This window comes from Saccopteryx leptura, chromosome 13, assembly GCF_036850995.1.
Source record: "Saccopteryx leptura isolate mSacLep1 chromosome 13, mSacLep1_pri_phased_curated, whole genome shotgun sequence".
In the NCBI taxonomy this organism is placed as follows: Eukaryota; Metazoa; Chordata; class Mammalia; order Chiroptera; family Emballonuridae; genus Saccopteryx; species Saccopteryx leptura.
Window position 1 is genome coordinate 14,057,595 of NC_089515.1, and position 20,353 is coordinate 14,077,947.

The 20,353-nt window shown below is 47.5% G+C and overlaps 1 protein-coding gene across 22 annotated transcripts in view; it reads left to right on the forward strand.

Annotated features, from left to right (window-relative positions):
• The window catches only part of ABLIM1 (actin binding LIM protein 1), a 277,495-nt gene that overhangs the window by 94,159 nt on the left and 162,983 nt on the right, over window positions 1-20,353 (forward strand). The window contains exon 1 of one of the 22 annotated variants that reach the window (XM_066354681.1): window positions 17,363-18,026. The exons of the other annotated variants lie outside the window; for them this stretch is intronic. Coding sequence (XP_066210778.1) covers window positions 18,011-18,026 — 16 coding nt within the window. The 5' untranslated portion in view covers window positions 17,363-18,010. Of the gene's footprint in view, window positions 1-17,362; window positions 18,027-20,353 lie in introns of those variants that run through there. 22 annotated transcript variants of the gene reach the window in all.

A 20,353-nucleotide genomic window follows, 5' to 3' on the forward strand; every position in this document is an offset into this window, starting at 1 on the left:
ACATTTGATGTCTGCCAGAGCTAACACTCTATTGTGAATGGGTTTGGTGCTTCCACTGAAAGAGATTCCAATCAGTCTCTTTGGAACTAGCCTTGATGCTCATGAAAGAGATAAGGTCTGCCCGTGGGAAAAGGCAGGAAGTCAGGGGAGACCAGGTAAAGAGCGGCTGAATGAGAGCGTGCTGGACAATGGCTTGCCGGCGGTTTCAATCGCAGGAGAACAGGAGAATAAACAGTATCAGGGAGAGCCCTGGGCAAAGGAAAGGCTAACCATCATTGAGATATCCGTATCTTAGTGGAGGCAGATAAGGAAATCTGGGGGATTGTTAGTTCAGTGTGTGGCTTTGAGGTTGGACATTCCAGAATTTAAGTCCCAGCTCCTCTACATGCTAAATGTGTTATTTTGGGAAATGAATATCTCCAGGTCACAGTTTCTCCATCTGTGCATATAAGGTCTGCACAGAAGAATGCATGCCTTGCAGGATTGCTATGAGCAGGCATTCCCCCTAGGGTGTATGAATCCCTAAATCATATTTTTTTATGAGGCCCCTGAATACACAAACAATTTGAGTTGCTCCAAATCAGTATGTCAGCAAGCCAGTCTTGCTCAATCATGGGAAAGAAATGCCATGCCAGCCCGAGGGAGTGATTGTTCACCAGACTCCGCTCCTGGACTTGAACTGCCTCCAGGGCCCTGAGAGACCGGCACTGGCAGGAGGGCTCGGGCTGCTCAGGGCATCTAGTCAACCTTCTGCACCACATAGGAGAGATGCAGAGAGGAGGCTGCAGTGTCCTCCCGAGACAGCACTGCTGGCCCCACTGGTCCTAAGACAGGGACTTAGATATTTTTGAGGAAGCTGTGGTTTGGGGCAGGGGCCATGCCTGCCCAGGTCTAAGGGAAAGTATTGATTATAAGGGTTAAATAACAAAACATATCAACAGTGCTTGCTATAGCAGCACATGCATGCAGCCACTAAATGTTAGCTGCAAGAACAATGATAAAATAGTTTATTTTTAAACAGTAACAGTTTCTATTGTTTGCTTTCCACTGTGGTGATGCAACAGAAGTCCAGTGTCAGTGCTGCTGGGATCCAGGACTATAAACACGGCACAGGAAGTGGGGTTCCCAGGAAGGTACTCTGTGTACTCGGAGTATCCTGTCGAGGACAGGTGCTCAGAGGAAGCGCGCCCTCCTGCAGTCACCGTGTTCCTGTGCTAGCGGAGCCCCAGAGCACAGGAGCGGCTCCTGGCAGGACGCTCAGGGCTGTTTTGGCAAAGGTCTCCTGCAGCTGCCAGAAAGACCTGAAGATGCCGTGGCTTCCTGTTGTCTGGGGCTCAGCTCCTGTGTGCGTTGTGCGGGGTGCTACGCTTTTCCAAATGCCCGTCCACGTGTCTCTCCTTTGTCATGCTCAAAAAAAAAAAAAAAAACAACACTCGGAAATCAGTAGGGAAGGAACTGTTTTTCCCATTTAAGTATAAGAAGAGGAACTGGCGAGAAGCTGGGATGTGTAGACGAAGCAAATGTATTAGTGAACATAAACATTAGCTTCTGCACATGGATGGAACTTTCTATTAGTGGGTGTAGTTCTAGAGCCGTTGTCCTTTACTAAGGGTCTGCTGTGTCTCCAACATGGTGCCAAGTGCTTTCTTATTCCCTCCATTTAATTTTCCTAGTAACTCAACAAAGCAAGTACTCCTTGCTTTGAATCCTCCTTTTACAAGTGAGAGACTGAGGCATATGCAGTTAAGAAACCTGCCAAAAGTCACATAAGTAATTGAGTGGAAGAGCTAGATTTGGACCCGGGTTGGCCAGACACCCGAGTTCATGGTCTTCACCCTGACGTGGTATGGCCTCCCCTAGGTGCGTAAGGTCAAGTCACCCACGAGACCTGCGGAGCACTGGCACACTTATCATTTGTGAACTGTGGCGTAGTGCTAATTAAGTATTGTAGCTACTCACATTTGAAGATTCTCTTATAAAACAAATTGTACCAGGAAAGTTAGCAAACATTTCTTTTCCCTCGTTCATAAATATGAGTCTCTGTTCAGGGTTTTCTCTTGCCCTAACCTAGGAATTTAGAGTAAGTTTTTGAACTCGTGTTTCTTTCTGTCCTGAGCTTTTAGGTCTAGTCCAAATGAAAGAGCCTATTTAGGGCAATTTCCTTCTTGACAAACAAACAAGAAGAGACTGGCACTGTTATCAAAAGCCCTGAGGATATCTGGAGAGGGTTCAGTGATCATGTTGTCAGCTGGGTTCAAAGCCCAAAGCAGAGTGTTCCGCACCGGAGATCAGGGACCCAAGTAGACTTGGCAGGCCCCTCCCTGGAAACTCAGTCCATGCTCCTGAAGACAGAAAGGCGATGTTGCTCTGGTTCATGCACGTGCTGTTTACTGCACCCAGGATGTAGTAAAACGTTCACGTGGGATGGTCTCCCCAGGACCCAAAGACTCAGATTTACCACCTGAGAGAACGTCATGGAGTTACACCAAGTTGTTTCTGGAGTGTTATCAACCTATTCTATATGTATTCATAACATGTAACACTATAATTCTATAACTTTTCGTGTTCCTTTTTATCCCATTTGCTATCACTCATCCCAACCCCATGGATCAGGTATGTAGATCAAAGGGCCAAGAAGGCCCTGGACAGTGTGGGTCAAAGGCCAAAGCACTTTATTGTCCACAGTGTGAAGAGCATCTTCCTCAAGACTCTGGAGGTGTCTTAGCACGTCTTCCCGGTGGTACTGAGAGGCTGCGTTGGGAAACGGTTTTAACACTTTGTAAACCTCAGACTCAACGTGAAGGGTTTGACTTGGCCGTGGAGAGCACGTATCCTGGGAGATATGGCAGAAGTGGCTGGGGCCCCTGCCTGACAATTAGTGGGTGTTCAGAACACAAAGCAGTAACAGGAGTCTGGGGCTCTCAGGGAGGTGCACTACCATGGCCTCAGTCCCCCAGCACGCCTGGCCGCCATGGCCACGTCCGGTTTGTTGACGGAAAGTGGTTCCCGCAAAGCCACGGTCTCCCTTGGACTTTCATTCCCACGAGGATGGAAATGATCCGTGGTGGACAGTGCCTTCTGCATCTGGGGCGGACAGAAGGAGAGAGACGTGAGACCAGCTCTGTGGCCCAGCATTAGAAAGTTTGCATTTTTTCTTTGATTTATAGTCATCAATCACTCCCATTAACTTCCTGAGGCTTCCTGTTCCATTAGTTTGATGATATTTCCCAGACGCATGGTTTCAAACCCTTGATGGTTGAGCCCTGCCTTTCTGTCCTGTCCTACCATTAACCCACACCAGACTTCTTAGTGACAGATGTTTGAAGGACCCTGTCACCTTGGGCTCTCTCTGTGCCGGCAGTTCTGCTGCTCCGTGTCCCCCTCCCAGGCCCTCCAACAGAGTTCAGCTTCAGCCTTTCCTCCTGGGTAGGCTCGTCTGCCCTCTGGCCCCACGTCGCTGCCAGCTTCCCCAGCTCCTGTCCCTGTCGCTACTGGAGGTGTCTGTGGCTAAGCCTCTCCCTTTCAGTCCTCTGTGAGTCCCTCCCTGCGGGTACAGAGGGGACCACATTCATACATTTTATTCCTGTTAGCACCTGGCATGGACACAGGCTGTAAGTGCATGAGTTACTGAGTGAACGAATCACGATATCAGAATACTGGACATCAGATTGCCTGCCTGTCTTCAGTAGCCGAGGCGCGGAGAAGCAGTGTGGTGTCGTGGCCGCATAGTCAGTGCTATGTGGTCGGACCACCTTGCCCAGTGCTCAGTTCTGCACTGCTCTTGAGATGTGTGACCTGAACACGTTCCTGAGCTTCAGTTTTATCACAGGTCAAATGTGGCGAACACTACCTACGTTGTGGTAACATTATGAAGACTGGAAGGAAGTGGAAGTGCAGAAGAAGAAACTCTGTGAGCGCTTAGTAGGTTTGTGAGGGACAGTTCCCTCTTTCCCGCCGCTCCTTCCCGCCGCACATGTGTGAGGAGTGAAGTAAGTGGTTAAGTAATAAATACACATTAGTTTTGCAGGAAGGAAAGGACACGTGGCCCTGGCATAAGGAGGGAAGAGAAAGTAGGGACTGGAGCTGGGAAACAGGTAAGAGTCACCCAAAATAGGAGCAAGGAAAATAGCTCCATGATGTGACCACAGAAAGAAAGAAAAAATAGGAGACATGTTTCACCTGGCTGACCCTGCCTGGTCCAGCCTTATTTTGTTTCTTTGGATTTTGTTTTAGTTTTTTTTTTTTTTTTTTTAATTTATTTATTGTTTTAGGCCCAGGGATATGGACAAGTAACTATTTTCACAGGAAATGTTCTCATCTAATTTACTTCCTTGATTAGCTATATATGCAGAAATACCCCACTAGGTTTAATTCTATATAGTTAAAAGCTAATCTTTAAAGTCAGAGGGTAAGGCCGGTGAAGGCTGTTGTCTGGCATTGTTTTTATTCTGGCTTTGAAGAAGGTGATTCTTAGGAAGAGTGGCTTACCTTGGCCGAATGCCCTGACTTAACATCATTTAATCCTAGTGATTCCACGGTACGACCCAGTGCTCCCCAGGCTAGACGCCTGGTAACTTCGTGCACGGCCCGGAGTCTGGAGGGCTCCAGGGTGCAGGAGGCGGGCTGCCTGGGGAAGATGGGCCAGCCGTGTGCTGGTCACTGAGCCGCGAAGAAAGCAGGAGAGCCATGGTCCCTTCCGGAGGCTCCAACCCAGCGTGCGTTCAAGAAACCCGGCATGCAATCAGAATGCACAGGCCCTTCAGATCTAAGGATTTCAGAACTCTAGATGGCTTAGCAGGGGTTGGGAACCTATGGCTCGCGAGCCAGATGTGGCTCTTCTGATGGCTGCATCTGGCTCGCCAACAAATCTTTAAGAAAAAAAATAATAATTGTTAAAAATATAAAACATTCTCATGTATTACAATCCATTCATTTCCTACCACTCATGTTCATAGTTGCGGGTGGCTGGAGCCAATCACAGCTGTCCTCCGGGACAACACCAAGTTTTTATTGGATAATGCATAACGTACATGGGTTGTTGTATGACTCTCATGGAATTACATTTTAAAATATGTGGCGTTTATGGTTCTCTCAGCCAAAAAGGTTCCCGACCCCTGGCTTATGGGATGTATTCGCATCCGAGGTGCTTCTTCAAGATAGAAACGGAAGTTTGATATCAGCCCCACCGCACAGGAAGTTGGAGAACAATTCTCCCAGACCCCATCATGTGAATTAGAGGTGGGAGCAGAAGAGGAACTAGCCTTCTTCGTTCCTGTCGAACGTGCAGAAGAGCAGCAGCCTCAGGCTTATGAGAAATGTCTTCAGTTCTGTGTGAGGTTGATTGAGCTCAGGTGTAACGCTCGGGCCTCCCTAACCGCACACAGCACCTGTCCACGCCCCTCTCTGCCTGCTTCCCTCTGTCCGTCTGCTGGTCCCTCCCTCCGTCTGCAGGTCCCTCCCTCCGTCTGCCGGTCCCTCCTTGGGGGGGGGGGGTAAGATCTTAGTGGCAAGACAATGTCTTAATGATTTTTGTTTTTCCAGTGTAAATGCAGCACTTGGTAAATCAAGGTACTTCCTACTGTTTCAAAATTAGATGTAATTCACATGCCCGAAAAATATACCATTTTAACATGTACATTCTATGTTTGTTTGTTTTTTTCGTGTATTGACAAAGTTGTGCGGCCATCACCACTCTGTAATTCTAGAGTAGTTTATCACTGCCCAAAGCAGCCCTGTATCCCTTAGCAGTCACTGCCCAGCACCTGGCCACTGCTGATCTACTTTCTGTCTCCAAGGACTGGCCTGTTCTGGACATTTCATATAATTGGAGTCGCACAACCTTGGCCTTTCGTGTCTGGCTTCTTTCACGTTGCATAACGTTTTCATGGCTCATCAATGTTATAGCGTGGATTGCTACTTCATCCCTCTTCATGGCTGAATAATATCCCATTTTATGGATGTGCCACAGTTTGTGTTTCTGTTCATCTGCGGACGGATATTCGGGTTGTTTCTGCGTTTGGGGGTATTATGAATGATGCCGCTAGGAACACTGTGTGGCCATGTTTTCAATTCTCTTGGCTATATCACTAGGAGTGGGATTGCTGGGTTTTGTGGTAACCCTGTTTAACTTTTAAGGACCTTTAAAATCACTTCCCCAGTGACTGCATTGTTCTGCATTAAAATTGCACTTACTGCAACTTTAAACGAAGTCAAAGCTATTCCCCAAAAGTGAAATAACTGTTTTGCACTAAAATGAAAAAATCTCATGTGTACATTCATGTCTGATGCATTCTGTATCTTAGTCTTATATCCCTACAACGTAAAGGTCTGCAGATATATTAGGTAAAGGAAGGTAGGACCTTTACTGACACATTAGGTGGCTGTTTCTTTATTTGTACTGCAGGTGCTTTACTATAGCCCCCAAGTTGTGTTTGGTTGCTGTTTAGAGATCTTTTCTCACCCAAGTTCTGTAGCCATGGAGAGCTACTGAAATGAATCAGTGGACCTCAGAGATGTTCTGACTCACAGCGCCCGGAAAAATCCAACCCATTAAAGTTTGCCATGTAGCTTGGTGGAGAGGGACAGTTCTCATGACATAAAATGGGCCCCTATAGAATAAAGATGGGCTGGGGAAGAAAGGTCAAATAATTGGGGCCACTGCCAGCGCCCGGCTTTCTCCCTTGCTGTCCATCATGACCCAGATCGATTTGTAAGGTTATTTTTGACATCACTGGAATATTTTGGGCTGTTTAACTTTGCTCTCCTTGCAGAACAGACCCGGTTCCCTGGCATATCACCCTTTCCCCTGAAGTGCTAGCATGTGATTCTAGTGTGTGGCTGGATGTGTTCCCCTGTTATCTTTTCCTCAGGCCAGACTTGTCCCAAAAGGGCACAGTCAAACTCTATAATCACTCAGCTCTACTGGAGGGACGTGGGCTGCTTAATAAATAAATGCAGAATCAAATTGTTGAGGTCATCAGTTGTTCTAACAGTGTCCTTGGTGGAAAGACAATGTGCTATTATTTTGTTTAGTAATACTTCAACTGAACTTGATCTAGCCCAGGGGTTGGCAAACTCATTAGTCAACAGAGCCAAATATCAACAGTACAAGGATTGAAATTTCTTTTTTGAGAGACAAATTTTTAAACTTAAACTATATAGGTAGGTACATTCCTTATCAAGGTAGTGCCTACACATGGTGTTTTGTGGAAGAGCCACACTCAAGGGGCCAAAGAGCCGCATATGGCTTACGAGCCACAGTTTGCCGACCAGGGATCTAGCCTAGATCATGGTTCAAGGGGTCTATTTTAAGAGTTTAAGGGGGGGGGGGGCGACAAGCAGCTAATTCAAACATATTTCTTGGTTAGTTTCTTTATATAGATCTCAGGAATGGTCTAGTTTACTTTCTACCTGTAGCAGTTAGTGAAAAAATACTGAACCCTCCTGGCTTTCTGGAATCCTTACTGTATTTGAGGAGGTCCACATTCTACTTGAAGCTTTCCTCTCTCTCATTTGTTAAGCAAAAAGCATTCCTTCTCTCAAAGCTTTCTGGCAGTTTCTTGGTGACTCTGGTTCCAGGCCCTTCTACCTCTTTTCAGAGTTGTTTATGTACTTGTGCTATTTGTCCTACTAGACTGTAAACTCACTGAGGGCTTAACCCAGGCATCTTTGCTCGATATACCACTGTCTGCCCTCTGGATGTGAAGCTCTATGTGTTGTAGATGCTCAGTCAGTATTTGTTAGCTATAATGAATGAGTCAGCAGTAATTTATTTCTCTTTATTCTTCCCTGATTTTTGCCCACTTTGCTTTCAATTGCATGAGGCATAGCTTAATACTGTTTTTGTGACTTAGTTGTTTTTTCTGCTTGCAAATTCAGTAGCCACCAAAGCATATTGGTATATGCTCAGTGCTCTTAGTATATTTAATTCAGGAAGGGAAAAACATATTGTGTAATCCAGACCCAAAACCAAGAATTATTTAAGGTCTAAATATTTTCCTTCCTGTCTTCTCTCTACTTCCCTCGAACCCCAGCAAATCCAGTACACATGCAGAGTGTTTTCCATCTTGCTGGGGAACGGTGAGAAGGGAGGAAGTGAGGAAGAGAATAAAGCCACTGTCTATACCTCTTTCAGACATATACCCAACTTGGCATATGGCATAGAATACCAGCACAATCTTTGGTTAAATTACAGCAACGTGTAGCTATTTAAAAATTTTTCATGAGGGCCCATGTATATATGTAAATACAATAGAATATTATAGAATGACTCGTTTCTGTAGAGCCTGATAAATGTCCTGAATTGCGTCCTTTCCCCTAAGTATAACTGCAGTCTTAAAGGACATGTGGAGGCATATTTGTCTGTGAGGCATTTGCTAGTTCTGACTCCTGTGACCCGAATTCATCCAAGTCGACTCATTTACATATTTTAAAGGAGGAAGCACTTTAGCACAGTGAGTGTGCCTGCCAATTCTATTGTGTTTGTACAATAAAATGATCCAATTAATTATTGATTCTTAAGAAGAAAATAATATATTCTATCTGATGAACATATGTGGTCTCTTCAGAACCTGTTTTAGCAATATCAAGTAGAGGACTAGTTGAAAGTGATCAGTGGGTTGAGATAAATTTTTCTTCTTCTTAAGCATAAAAGTATAGATAACTGAGACTCTCTTTTGTGTTGAATTTTCTCCCTCCTCCAAAAAGCAGTCCCTGAGACAAGGATTCAAGGACATGCCATTTATTTGATCCCAGAAAACACTGATAGGGGAATGAAGCTAATAAAAGGTGAATTATCAAACTATTATAGTTACCAGTGTGGGCAGCCAAAGCTCAAGCGATTAGGAACTCTGAGAGATAGGTAGACTCTACACTGTAGAGCATACTTCAGGGATATCCCAGCCAAGGGACAGAGAAGCTGGGCTCTTTTATCTACCACCTCCCCATCTGTCATTGGTTGAAACCGGCTTCCAGGTGCATTAAGTCACTCCCTGTGATATTTGTAATCACCAGGCTTGACTTGTAGAGGTCAATGCCAAGGAGATCTGAATAATCAAAGAGGGCGGGATGTATATACAGCACACAACAGCACAGAGAGCTCTAGGAACCCGGGAAATGTTGCACAGCCAGGCCTCAGGCAGCACCAAATTCCAGGTTGCTCTGGGGCCATCAGTTCCGTTTTGGGGAATGTCCTGTTGTCCTCCACTCTGGTGGGCTTCCTTGATACACTGCCCCTTGGCACTGTGGGATCTGCATGTCTCTGAAAGGCTGTCCCTAGCCCAGCCTTACTTGATCTTTTAATACACATGAGTACCAGCCACTGACTGGGACTTTGCAATATGTCTCTGAGTTTGGATTTCCAGACATGCAAACCTAATAGGCCCAGCCTGCCTTTTCTAAGACAGGCTATAAATGATAAGTGTTTGGCGCTCTGATGTGTGGCTCCCCCCACTCCCCCGTGTCTACTCACAATTCACTCAGCCACAGCCAAGGCGAGAAGTGGTGTGGCTCAGTGCCTACTCAGAAGAGGGGCGATGGGTTCAGGAGAAGAATGCTTGGGACGAGGTGCCCACAAGGCACACCATTATACCTGGGCACGACTCTCTGTTGATAAACAAAAGTCTTGTCATGATGAATTCCATGGCAATTTCATGAGTATGTAGGCTAAATAACTAGAAAGAAAAATAAACCCCTCTGTGGCTATCCTCAGGAGCCGGGTATCATTTTTTTTTTTTCCCATACAGCAACCTCTCTGGAGTAAAGATGCTATGGAAATTCTAACTATAAATAAATTAGCGACAATTTTGACTCTTGCACTAAGTATCTATATCTAATCAATACAAAGGTAAAGGTGTGTCATCTCCCTTTTCTTTTTCTTTTTTTTTATTTATTTATTCATTTTAGAGAGGAGAGGGAGAGAGAGAGAGAGAGAGAGAGTAGAGACAGAGAGAGAGAAGGGGGGAGGAGCTGGAAACATCAACTCCTATATGTGCCTTGACCAGGCAAGCCCAGGGTTTCGAACCGGCAACCTCAGCGTTTCCAGGTTGACGCTTTATCCACTGCGCCACCACAGGTCAGGCTCATCTCCCTTTTCTTAAACTAAAGAAACGCTAAAGAGACATGTGCCTTGTGATAGATCCCTCGCCTTCACGAGCCCTGGAAACAGGAGGAGAAGTGTGAGCGCAGTATCCTCTCTAAGCAAGGATGAAGCGATTGGGGGATGTGATTTGAGACCTTGGGTGAGATGTTTAGAACAAGGACCCTGGACAGTCTGGTGCAAACCCCTCTTCCTGTTGTGAAAACAGGGACTGTTGTACTCTGCTACCCACCTCCTGGTTTCTGTTGGTATAACACTGTCTCTTGTTTTTTACTTTCTTTGTTCCGAACATTGCCGTTCTCTCCTCTCACTGTAATGCTGTCATTGAGGTATGTGTTTCGTGTTTCGTGTTTAATGTTTTAAATTAGTAACATAAACTTTCCCTTGCGTGTTTACACTGCGCCCGGCCCATTGTAAGTGAAAATATAAAATTATTTAACTCACATGCGGAATCACCGAAAGGACACAGTTGACATTTTGTAGATCACAGGTGCATGTGTGTTTCATTCTCCCCAGAAGAGCGGGGATGCTGCACACAACTAGCACAACTGGTTTTCTACACCTGCCACGTGCTACCAACACTCTGCCTTAGGCTCACAGATGAGGAAGGAAGGACCGAAAGGAACGGGGACATGGGTTGTCCTGTCGTTTCCTTTCCTCGGTGTCATCGCCGCCAGTGTAAGTGGCTGGCGAACACAGGAAGGAACAGGGTAAGAAAAGATATTAACCTCCTCGGTTGTTTGTATTTCCTAGAACACCGTTGTCTTCTTTTGTGCATTCGAAGCAAACGTTCTGGCTTGCCTGGGAACTGACCTCCCATCACCCGTTTAGTCAGTCATGGATGGAAAACGCTGACCTCTGAGTTTCCCCGAATTCCCATGCATCGTGGGCCTGCTGGAATTCAGAGCCCATGGGGCATTTCAAACACTGTATTTAAATGGGAAGCAGGAGCGACACAGAGCAGGACACACATGCTGCATGTATGTTGTCTGCTCATGTGCCTGCTCCATTGTTCAATGGGCCTTCACTTACAAAACACACATTGAAAGATAAAATTATTTCTAATTTGGATATGCCAGCAGCAAAGCATTAAACCAAATGGAGGGCCCTCCAGGCACAGGGCCCTATGCATCTACACAGGTTGCATGTCCCTGAACTGGGGGAAGTCACTGAGGCGTGTGTGGGGTGACAATGACACCTTCCTGTGGATACATATGCAGTAATGGCTATGCACTTTGCACGCTTATCTTGGCCTGCCCCTCAGATGATGGCTGAGATGTCCAAGGAGAAAGAGAGAGATGTTACTTTCTGGGAGAGTGCCAGGGCCCAATTACCAGTCTGAACCTAAATGAGGAAAGCTAGTGTAGTTTTCTTAACCTCGCAAAAATTCTGTGACCTCCCCTCCTCCCCCACAATTTTTGTCTTTTAATTGTCCCTCTCTGGAAACCAGAGGAATGGTTCTCCTTGAGAATGATGAGTCACAATTGGTTATTGACTTCCATCTTCAAAGCCAGTCTTTGTGGTCCTGGGCAAGCGTCTTCTCCTGCCCAGCCAACAAGGAGTCCAGTAGGCCAAGAGGATGCTATTCACCTGGCAGGTCCTCTTAGAAGAAGCCCAAGAACTCATGAAGGCTAAGGAATCAGGAGCGGTTGTCCAGGACACTGTGGGAAAGTTTCCAATGGGCCAGGTCCTTCGAGAAAAGCCAAGGGAGTCAATGTACGGAGTGCATCTTGACTCAAAAAGCGTGTGTGTTTGTGTTTGGGAAAAGGGAAGGGGAGGCTTTTTCACAACCTCTGTAGAAAAGAAAGTCCAACAATGCAAGACTAGGCTCTGCGGTTTTAAATTCTAACAAATCTGGCCCTTTCCTCATGTGTAAGGTGTAATGATATTACCTCACCCAGTCACTATAAGGATCAAATGAGGGGATAAATGCAGAGACTAGCCTGGTGGCTGACACATAATAGGCCCTCTGTAAATGATGACAAAGGATAGTAAGGGGACCACATGAAATGACCCCATGATTAAGTTCCTTCCAGCTTGCTTCCTCTCCCAGGTGACTTATTGGTTTGCATCTTAGCTAATACTTTTAGCCAGTCCCTAAATCAATTTATATATGAGACTGAATATATTTTTTATTTGTCTAAAAGTTCAGATTTTCAAATCAATCTATTTAACAGTAAAAATAAATGCTTACCCAATGTTCTGACGTACTGTGGTAAGCTGGTGGCATGAATTCCTTATTATTCATCAAATGCTGCCTTCCCACCTTGCACCTCTCACTGTGTGACACAGATATTCACATGTGGTCCCTTCCTTCAAAGAGCCCACAATCGATTACAAACAGATATGCAAACCCTTCATTGCCGCATCTTCTCTTTTGATAGGTTAGCCTTTATTAACTCTTGGACTCTTTAAGACAGGTGAATGGCATCTTAATCTTGGCCTATTAGCTCATTGGGCTGGACAGAGCACTAGTGACATTTAAGTACCAGAAAGACAGGTAGGTGTGTTGTTAGGGAAGGCATTGCATTTCTAGACAATTGAAAGGGACCATTTTCCTATTCCAAAAACAATATCTCTACCTTGCAGAAATCTTTAAGATTTTTAAAAGGATAATGCTCATAGTAAACTTTTGTTTAACATGGCCTTTTCCTGAAGAATTCAGAGCTATTGCTGTACTTCTGAGCTTCGCATGGACCTGAAATTAGGCTAAAATCTCTGACACTCTCTTTACTATCAAAAGATCCTTTGAATTCTGAGTAATCGGTGCCAGTACACATGTAGAAAAATGGCTTGTTTTATGCTCACTATCCTTAGTGGATTACTTCTAGGGAACATTAAATAGACCTTCTTAAGTTTCTGCCCATTTTCTCAAGCTGCAAGCTATTACTCAGAAGTGGCTTCTGAGGAAGACCATGGAGGATTTCTAGATACAAATGTAAAATCATTCTACTTTAAGAACTCATAGAGAAAGAACTTTGATTCTGTGAGATTCGTCTGGAAAACACCCTAAGAATTTTCGGGGAAGACAGGAGTGAGTAGGATCAAGAGTGCTCAGATATTTAAGAATTTGTCTCAGACTGTAGGAAACTTTGGAACTGTCACGTCGAATAAATTTTTCTTAAGGTTGCCATGGATATCAGGATGTTTGTAAATTTCATGTTTGTTCACCTCCTGTTATGCCAGCCAGCAGTCCTTCACCCCTTCCGAAGCTGGCTGCAGCTCAGACTTCATCTCCAGAGAGTCTGAGGCGTCAGGCCTTGGGTGGGGGCGAGGTGTCTACATTTAAAGCACCCTGGGATGTCTGTCCCCGGAGGTCTGCAGACTGTGCTCGTGGGAGTCCGGGAAAACATGGAACCATCCTGCCTTCACGGAGCCCACAGCACCAGTGTAGACATAAAGCCATTACACAGAAGGGTACACCCATCGGTTTGTCCTAAAGTGCTGTGTGTGAGAGGTGCGTGGCTGTCATTTTAGTCTACTTATCAGGGAAACATTTAGATAAACTGATAAGCTTAGACACTTTCTGGGTGTCTGTTACACGTCCAGTGGTCTGTTAAAAACTGCACATGCGGCCCTGGCCGGTTGGCTCAGCGGTAGAGCATCGGCCTGGCGTGCGGGGGACCCAGGTTTGATTCCCGGCCAGGGCACATAGGAGAAGCGCCCATTTGCTTCTCCACCTCCTCCCCTCCTTCCTCTCTGTCTCTCTCTTCCCCTCCCGCAGCCAAGGCTCCATTGGAGCAGAGATGGCCTGGGCACTGGGGATGGCTCCTTGGCCTCTGCCCCAGGCGCTGGAGTGGCTCTGGTCACGGTGGAGCGACGCCCCGGAGGGGCAGAGCGTCGCCCCCTGGTGGGCAGAGCGTCGCCCCTGGTGGGCGTGCCGGGTGGATCCTGGTCGGGCGCATGCGGGAGTCTGTCTGACTGTCTCTCCCTGTTTCTAGCTGCAGAAAAATGCAAAAAAAAAAAAGGGGGGGGGGAACTGCACATGCGCACATCAGCACAACCCAGTTTGGAGAGAGGAAACAACATGGTTGGAAATAGATCGTGGTAGACTTGGAAACGTGGCCACAGTCTTTTGATCTCAACTTGGAAAGAAATTGATAGCTCAGGGTTAAGACCACGTCACTTCTAGGGTTCACCCTCCTTAGCATCACCTTCAGAGCTTGCCATGACCGACCACCCCCGCCCTAGCTGAACATGAGCCTGCATCCCATGAACAGTGAACTACTGGATGCCTTCTCGCCCCATGACCTCCACTTGGAACGACCTTTCCCCCTTCCTTGCTTGGCAGCCCTTACTTGGCCTCTCTTCCCGGAAGCCTGTTCTGGCCCCCTGTTGGGCTCAGCACTGCCCTGCACCCTGTGTGTGCACCCCATGTGTGCACCCCTCTGGCTCAGCACCCCTCTGTCTTGGCCTGTTCCGAATTTCCTTGACAATGTTTGTGGGTATGCATGTCCTGTACTAGGTGGTAAGCAACTCCAGAGCAGTGCTTTCTCTCTCCTTGTGTTTAAACTGCCAACCCAGGACCTGGTGCACGGTAGCTGCTCCATAAATGTCGCAGTGAGGTTGATAGATGGGAACATCAGATAGAAAGCAAGCAAGGAACTCATTCTTGAGTCCGCTTTCAGCTGAATTCTGCTAAAAAGGATATGGATGGCTTTTGTGCCAATGAGCCCAAAGGTGTGGAGGGAGGGTACCTGGACTCCTGGGGTCCTTGGCCATAGAGGGGCCCGGACCTCCTGCCCTCCAGGTGCGCGGGCAGGAGGCCATCCCTGGCTCCGCAGAAGAGAGAGCAGTGAGGATGTGGACGCAGTCAGGTGGCTTGTTTTCAGGTGGTAACATTTCTCTCCTCCTGGCATGGCTTCTAGTGAAATGACGTACTCTTGGAGTTTTGCCAAGAATGGTCGCATGCTAACCAAGCTTTTCTCTCCAACAAAATGGCTCTGTCCTCTGGTCACTTGTGGACAGCCGTTGCTTCATTTTGTGAGTAAATGAAAGGCGGCCGTGAATCGTGAATCGTGAATCGCTTGGGGGAATAAAAACAGCCAATAAAATCATGAGTTGGTGCCTGTATTGTGAAGTCTTATCTCATCTAAGTGGAATGAGACTCAGTTCTTTGGAAATCTTCTCTAGAAATAAGAATAAAGTGCTTGCCCTCTTAACACACTGTCCACCTCTCGTTGTTTTCTTAATTTACTGTGCTGCGCTTCTCGTAGCTTTCACTGCAGAGTAGAAAAATATCTGTGCTCTGCTTCCCAAAGCTCCGAATTATTCGGCCCCAGGCAAGGAGACAAAAACAGCTGGGTTTTACTCTCCCACATTCCAAAAATAACTCGCAGTAATACCCTCTTTGGCTATCTTGAAAGTGCAAAGTGGCCGCTTTTATCCTAAACTAGCAGTGTCTGCTTGTTGGGGGGACTTGAGCCATATGACTGTTATTTAGCAACTACACGCTGGTGACTCATTCACTTTGACTGCGGTACAGGAAAATTCTTTCCATGGAAAACACGGAGGGGGGCGGGGCTCTCTCTGAACCTCCATGTAGTATTTTCCTTTAGAAACGGCTTCTCTGAGAACGAGCCGGCAGCAGCTGTTACTCTCTTCCTGCTCGGGCTCCCAACCTGCCAGAGAGCCTTTCCAAACCGCAGGTTCCAGTCCGTTGGCCGCAAAGGTGCGCGGGGAGATTCCGAACCATAATAAGGAACCGATTTAGTTAATAAACCTAAGTCTCAGGATTCAGAATTGCCATCTGAGTGAGTGAGAGAGAAATGGAAGTAAGGGCATGGATGGTATCTGGAACACTTCCGTGTGGTTGGGTTTGGGCTCGAAATCCAAAGGCCTTTTACTGTCGGGTTCCATTAGGGAGGGAGGAAGGGAGCACTGATCCCTTGGCTTTGAGTTGAATGACATGAGCACCCTGGAGAGAAGGGCCTAAGTGAGGTGCTAATCTATCTATGCAGCAAAAATATAATCAAATCAATTCACCTGCTAGGCTCACAGCACCACACGGATTCCAGCTCTCCCCGGGGTTAGTCTTGCTTGTCAGCATCTCCTGAAGGGCTCAGGGGCGCTTGGGGCTGGAAGAGGTAGATCAGGGCTGTTTCAGCCCTGAGATCTGGAGGCATAAAGGGGTCGTCTCCTCCACACTCTTTCCCTGCCCATCCCTCGGACTGGAGGTTGTGTTGCTCTCCTGCTCGGCTTGTATTTATGAATGAAGGGGAGAGAAGCTGCTTAAAAGGCTCTGTGGTGCTGCTACTCCAGCTGGCTGCTGACTTAGGAGAAAACATGACCCTTCAGGGCTGCAGTGAAGGCAGGGAGTCGTGAGGGTGAAGTATGTGTCATAGAAAAGCCGACCCAAGGGTTGGAGTGGACTTAGTCCTTTCTTACAGGCTGAGACACCCAGGCTATTAATAGTAAAGCCCTGAGTCACAGATGTAGGAATGTCACAGCTGCTTGAGAACTGTCACTGTTACCCATCATACGAACGAACCCCCCAATAAGGGCCTGGCCCAGCCCCTCCAGCGCCATGTCAGCGATAAACCACCTTGGAGTCAAAGATGAGGCAGGTGGATGGACCTCAGTCTTCCCTTCTACCCTGGCTCTCTTAGACCCAACAGGTTACAATATTTGCAGTACACACGGTCTCATGCTGGCTGTGCATTCTGGTTCGGAAAGATGTGTTGGCCATCTGCTTCTCTTCGGGAGCGCTGCTGCGCCTTCTCGTCTCTTGCTCATCACATTGTCTCTGCGTGGTGAATGCGTATGACGTGTGGTGGGGACTAAACAAACGATCTGCGTGATGTGGGTTCGGGAGACCGCTGGCGGAATGGGTTGGGAGTGGGCTTCGAGAACCTGGAAGTCCTCTGCTCCCAGGAGAGCGGCCCGTGGCCCCGGGTTAGAAATCAGTACCTTGTCAGGAGCCCTGCTGCTGGGGTCAGGCTCAGGCTGGTGGGGGTGGCGGTGCGACTGCCTCTCACTCTGTAGCGAGGGTCCCTCCCACGCAGAGACACATCCCAGGGGGTTGTCCAGAAAACCCTAAAGAAGCATTTAGAGAAGGTGGAAGTCAGAATCCTCCCGAACTGAAGAAGTCAGAATTTTACTTTGATCTAGAATTTGATCCTGGATAAGGACTTGAATCCTGAAAACGTCCTCTTCCCTGGCTCTCTCTCTCATTGTCTTAGTCCCCACCCCGCTCCCGCCCCCATCCACACCCCCGTTCAGGTAAACCACCCGGGAGAGCCTCCCGTGGGGCAAATCGAATGTCATTATTTTTCATTATAATTGAGCCTCCAGGACCTTAAATGTTGAAGAAGATGAACTAGAAGGAGCCACTAGCATCACGTTTCGACTCAGGCTAATTTTATTTATTTCGGTCCGTCTGAAAGCAGCTGTTTTGAAAGCAGCAGTAATAGGAAACTAAGAAGCTAACAATTGACTAGTTTCCCCGATCGGAACAGTCCCTGGCTGTTTCGGGCCCCTCCCCCACTTCTGGTAATCATTTACCAGACCCCGGGAGGGGCCAGGGCTCGGGAGCATTTCGTCGCCCGTTTTCCCCGGGCCTCGCGCGAGGAATGCAAGGTGGTGTCAATGACCAGAGATTAGAGCAGTGGAATTCTGCATTTGTTTCAGCAGCAGCTGTAGCGAGCGCTTCGGCCCGAGGGCAGTGTCCCCGAGCAGAGAGCAGGGCGCGGCCACCGCTCGGTGGTGGCGATCGCCGGGGCGGGCACCGGAGCTCTGCCCTCCGCGCTGGGGGCGGGATTTTAGAAGAAGCCCCGGACTTGGCGAGTGGATGCCCGCCCGGGCTTTTCCTCGCAGCCTCTGCGGTCGCGGATCTGCCAGCCCCGGGCGCGCTCCCACTCCTGGACTCCATTCCTCTTTCCTCCGGTGCTGCTCTCGCCGGTGGACCCGGTTGCCATGGTGAAGGAGAAAGGTAATTATAAATATCGATCACCGTGCCTAGTTGCAGAAGTTGGCGCTGCAGGGCCCGGTGGCCACCTAATGGGCGATGATCAATGGAAAGCCGGGCAGACATGTTCTTGGTGTCAGAATCGCTGGATTGCGGAAGCCTGGCTTTCTATGGACCGAGACTTGCTTTAAGAACATTTAATTTAGCCACGGGGTCTGAAATACATCCTATTTCTGGAGTGTTTGCACAGCTGAGCTCTGGGGTGTGTGTCTGTTTGGATTGTGTGCATTTTGAATTTTTGGTTGTGTTTAAGACTTGCCCACCTGCCCTCCTCCGGGCCTTCGGTCTCTTCCTCGCTTATCCCCACCCAGAGCAATGAGTTAGGATGTGTAATGAAAGGCTCCTGCTGTCAGGTCTGTGCTGTTTGGGACACGCCGGAGCCTGGTGAGGTCTGGCTGAAAGGAGAAGCGGGCTGTTCGGAAGGTTTCAGGCGTGCTGCTTGAATAAACCTGGCGTTTCAGCCGTGTCTCCAATCACCCCTCCAAACATCTTCTTACGGATGTGGTACCATCCAAGGTGGCAGAGGGGCCAGATCACCTGGAAGGAGCGTGTGGGAAGGGAGAGGGCGGGTGCTCTGCACAGGGCACAGCATTTATGCAATGGGTGTGGTCCTCACATGTGAGTGCAATCGTACAGAATTGAAATACAGTTCAAATCATTAGTGTATCCAGGAAAGCCGAAAGAACACAGCAATGCTTGACTTCAATTATCCAAGTAATATATAAATGCATCTTATGTTAAGAAACTGAAATGTTTCAAGAGAATAGAGAGGGAAACGTGAAAGCTCCTGCCCTCTACCCTGTCAGCCTCCATTCCTTCCCCCTTCTCCCAGAGGCAAGATTGTTAACATGTATTTTTCTACAGGAGATAGAGAGGGAGGGAGGGAGGGAGGGAGGGAGGGAAATAGATAGATGGACAGGTATATAGACAGATAGACAGATAGAAGTAATAAATGATAGATAGAAGTATAAAATGGGATTATTTTGTGATCATTTTTCTGAGACTTAAATTTTTCCTCTTAATAATATGTCTTAGGGACCTTTACCATATGGTTTATAATGGACCTTTAATTTTGCTCGTGCTAAGCTTGGTTTTATCTTGCCACATTTCTTAGCGTGGGACATAACTTTCTCCGTAAACACAGACGTCTGCTCTTTTCGGGCTGCTCGAACCATTTCAATGACTGAGCTACACCTTCCTCTTCACGCCCCTGCAGGGAACAACTTTGAGGGTAACGGGGTGAACTCAGATTAATCCTTGTTGCTGGAAACTCAGTTGGGTTTTATTTTCCTAATGGATGGATGAAGAATAGGCTGAGGACAGCTAGCAGCACTAAGGCTGCCCCTGAGGACAAAGAGAGCATGGTTCTCTGTCCATTTGCCTCTGTGTACCTTTCTCTAACCCCTTGCTTTAGCTCTGGTCTTTCCCTGTGTAAGTCATCATCGAGTGCAATGATCTGGTGCATATAAAGGCGCTTCTAATAATGTTTCCTCTCTTTTTGGGGTGCTTCCAGGACCCCTCAGAGTAACAAATACAGATGTGGACATTTAATAAAGGTCATTTCTACCTCCCTCCCAACTAGAACGAGCTGGTCCTGATCTCTGTTGCTAATGGCTTTGAGTTTGTGCTTCCAATAGGAGTCATTTAGGAGTGGTGGGAAAGAGGACGGCAGAAGCCACTTTTCGTGCCATCCCCGTGGGGCCACAGAAACCCCAGCCTGGCTGTACCATACGTGTATTATAGATCCGGCATCCCCAAAGAGCAACTCTTTGGAAGCCCTTGCAGACTTCTCAAATCTCTGACGGCCTGGGTTCACTTTTGCTTCACAGCTCGGTCTCCACTTTCTAACTGGAACACTTTGGACAGGCTGTCGAGAGGTCACATACTAGTATTATCTTAGCCACTGATTAAACACTGTCCCTTTTTTATTTTGAGGTCGTCGTCAGTCCACGCTGCTGCCTCCCAGCTCTCTGATCGCATCCGACCTCAGCCAATAGCAGAGGAAAGCTGGGGTTTTTTCTTTTTTTTGGCAGGTACACTAGAGCTATCATAGAAGGAAATAAATTTCATCATAGCTTTTAAAGTTAGAAGGGCACAGGGGAGCATGTAGGACAGGAATTCAGCCCAGGGGTGAGAAAACGGGAGTTCCGGAAGGGTAAGCAGACTGCTCAAGGGCACGCATGGGATAGCTGGGCTCTCCCTGCGTTCCAGTGAGGGTGCATATGGGTCAGTGACTGCATGTCCCAGGCTCCCAGTCCCCGGCGTGTTGACATCTGCTGGCTCCACCCCCA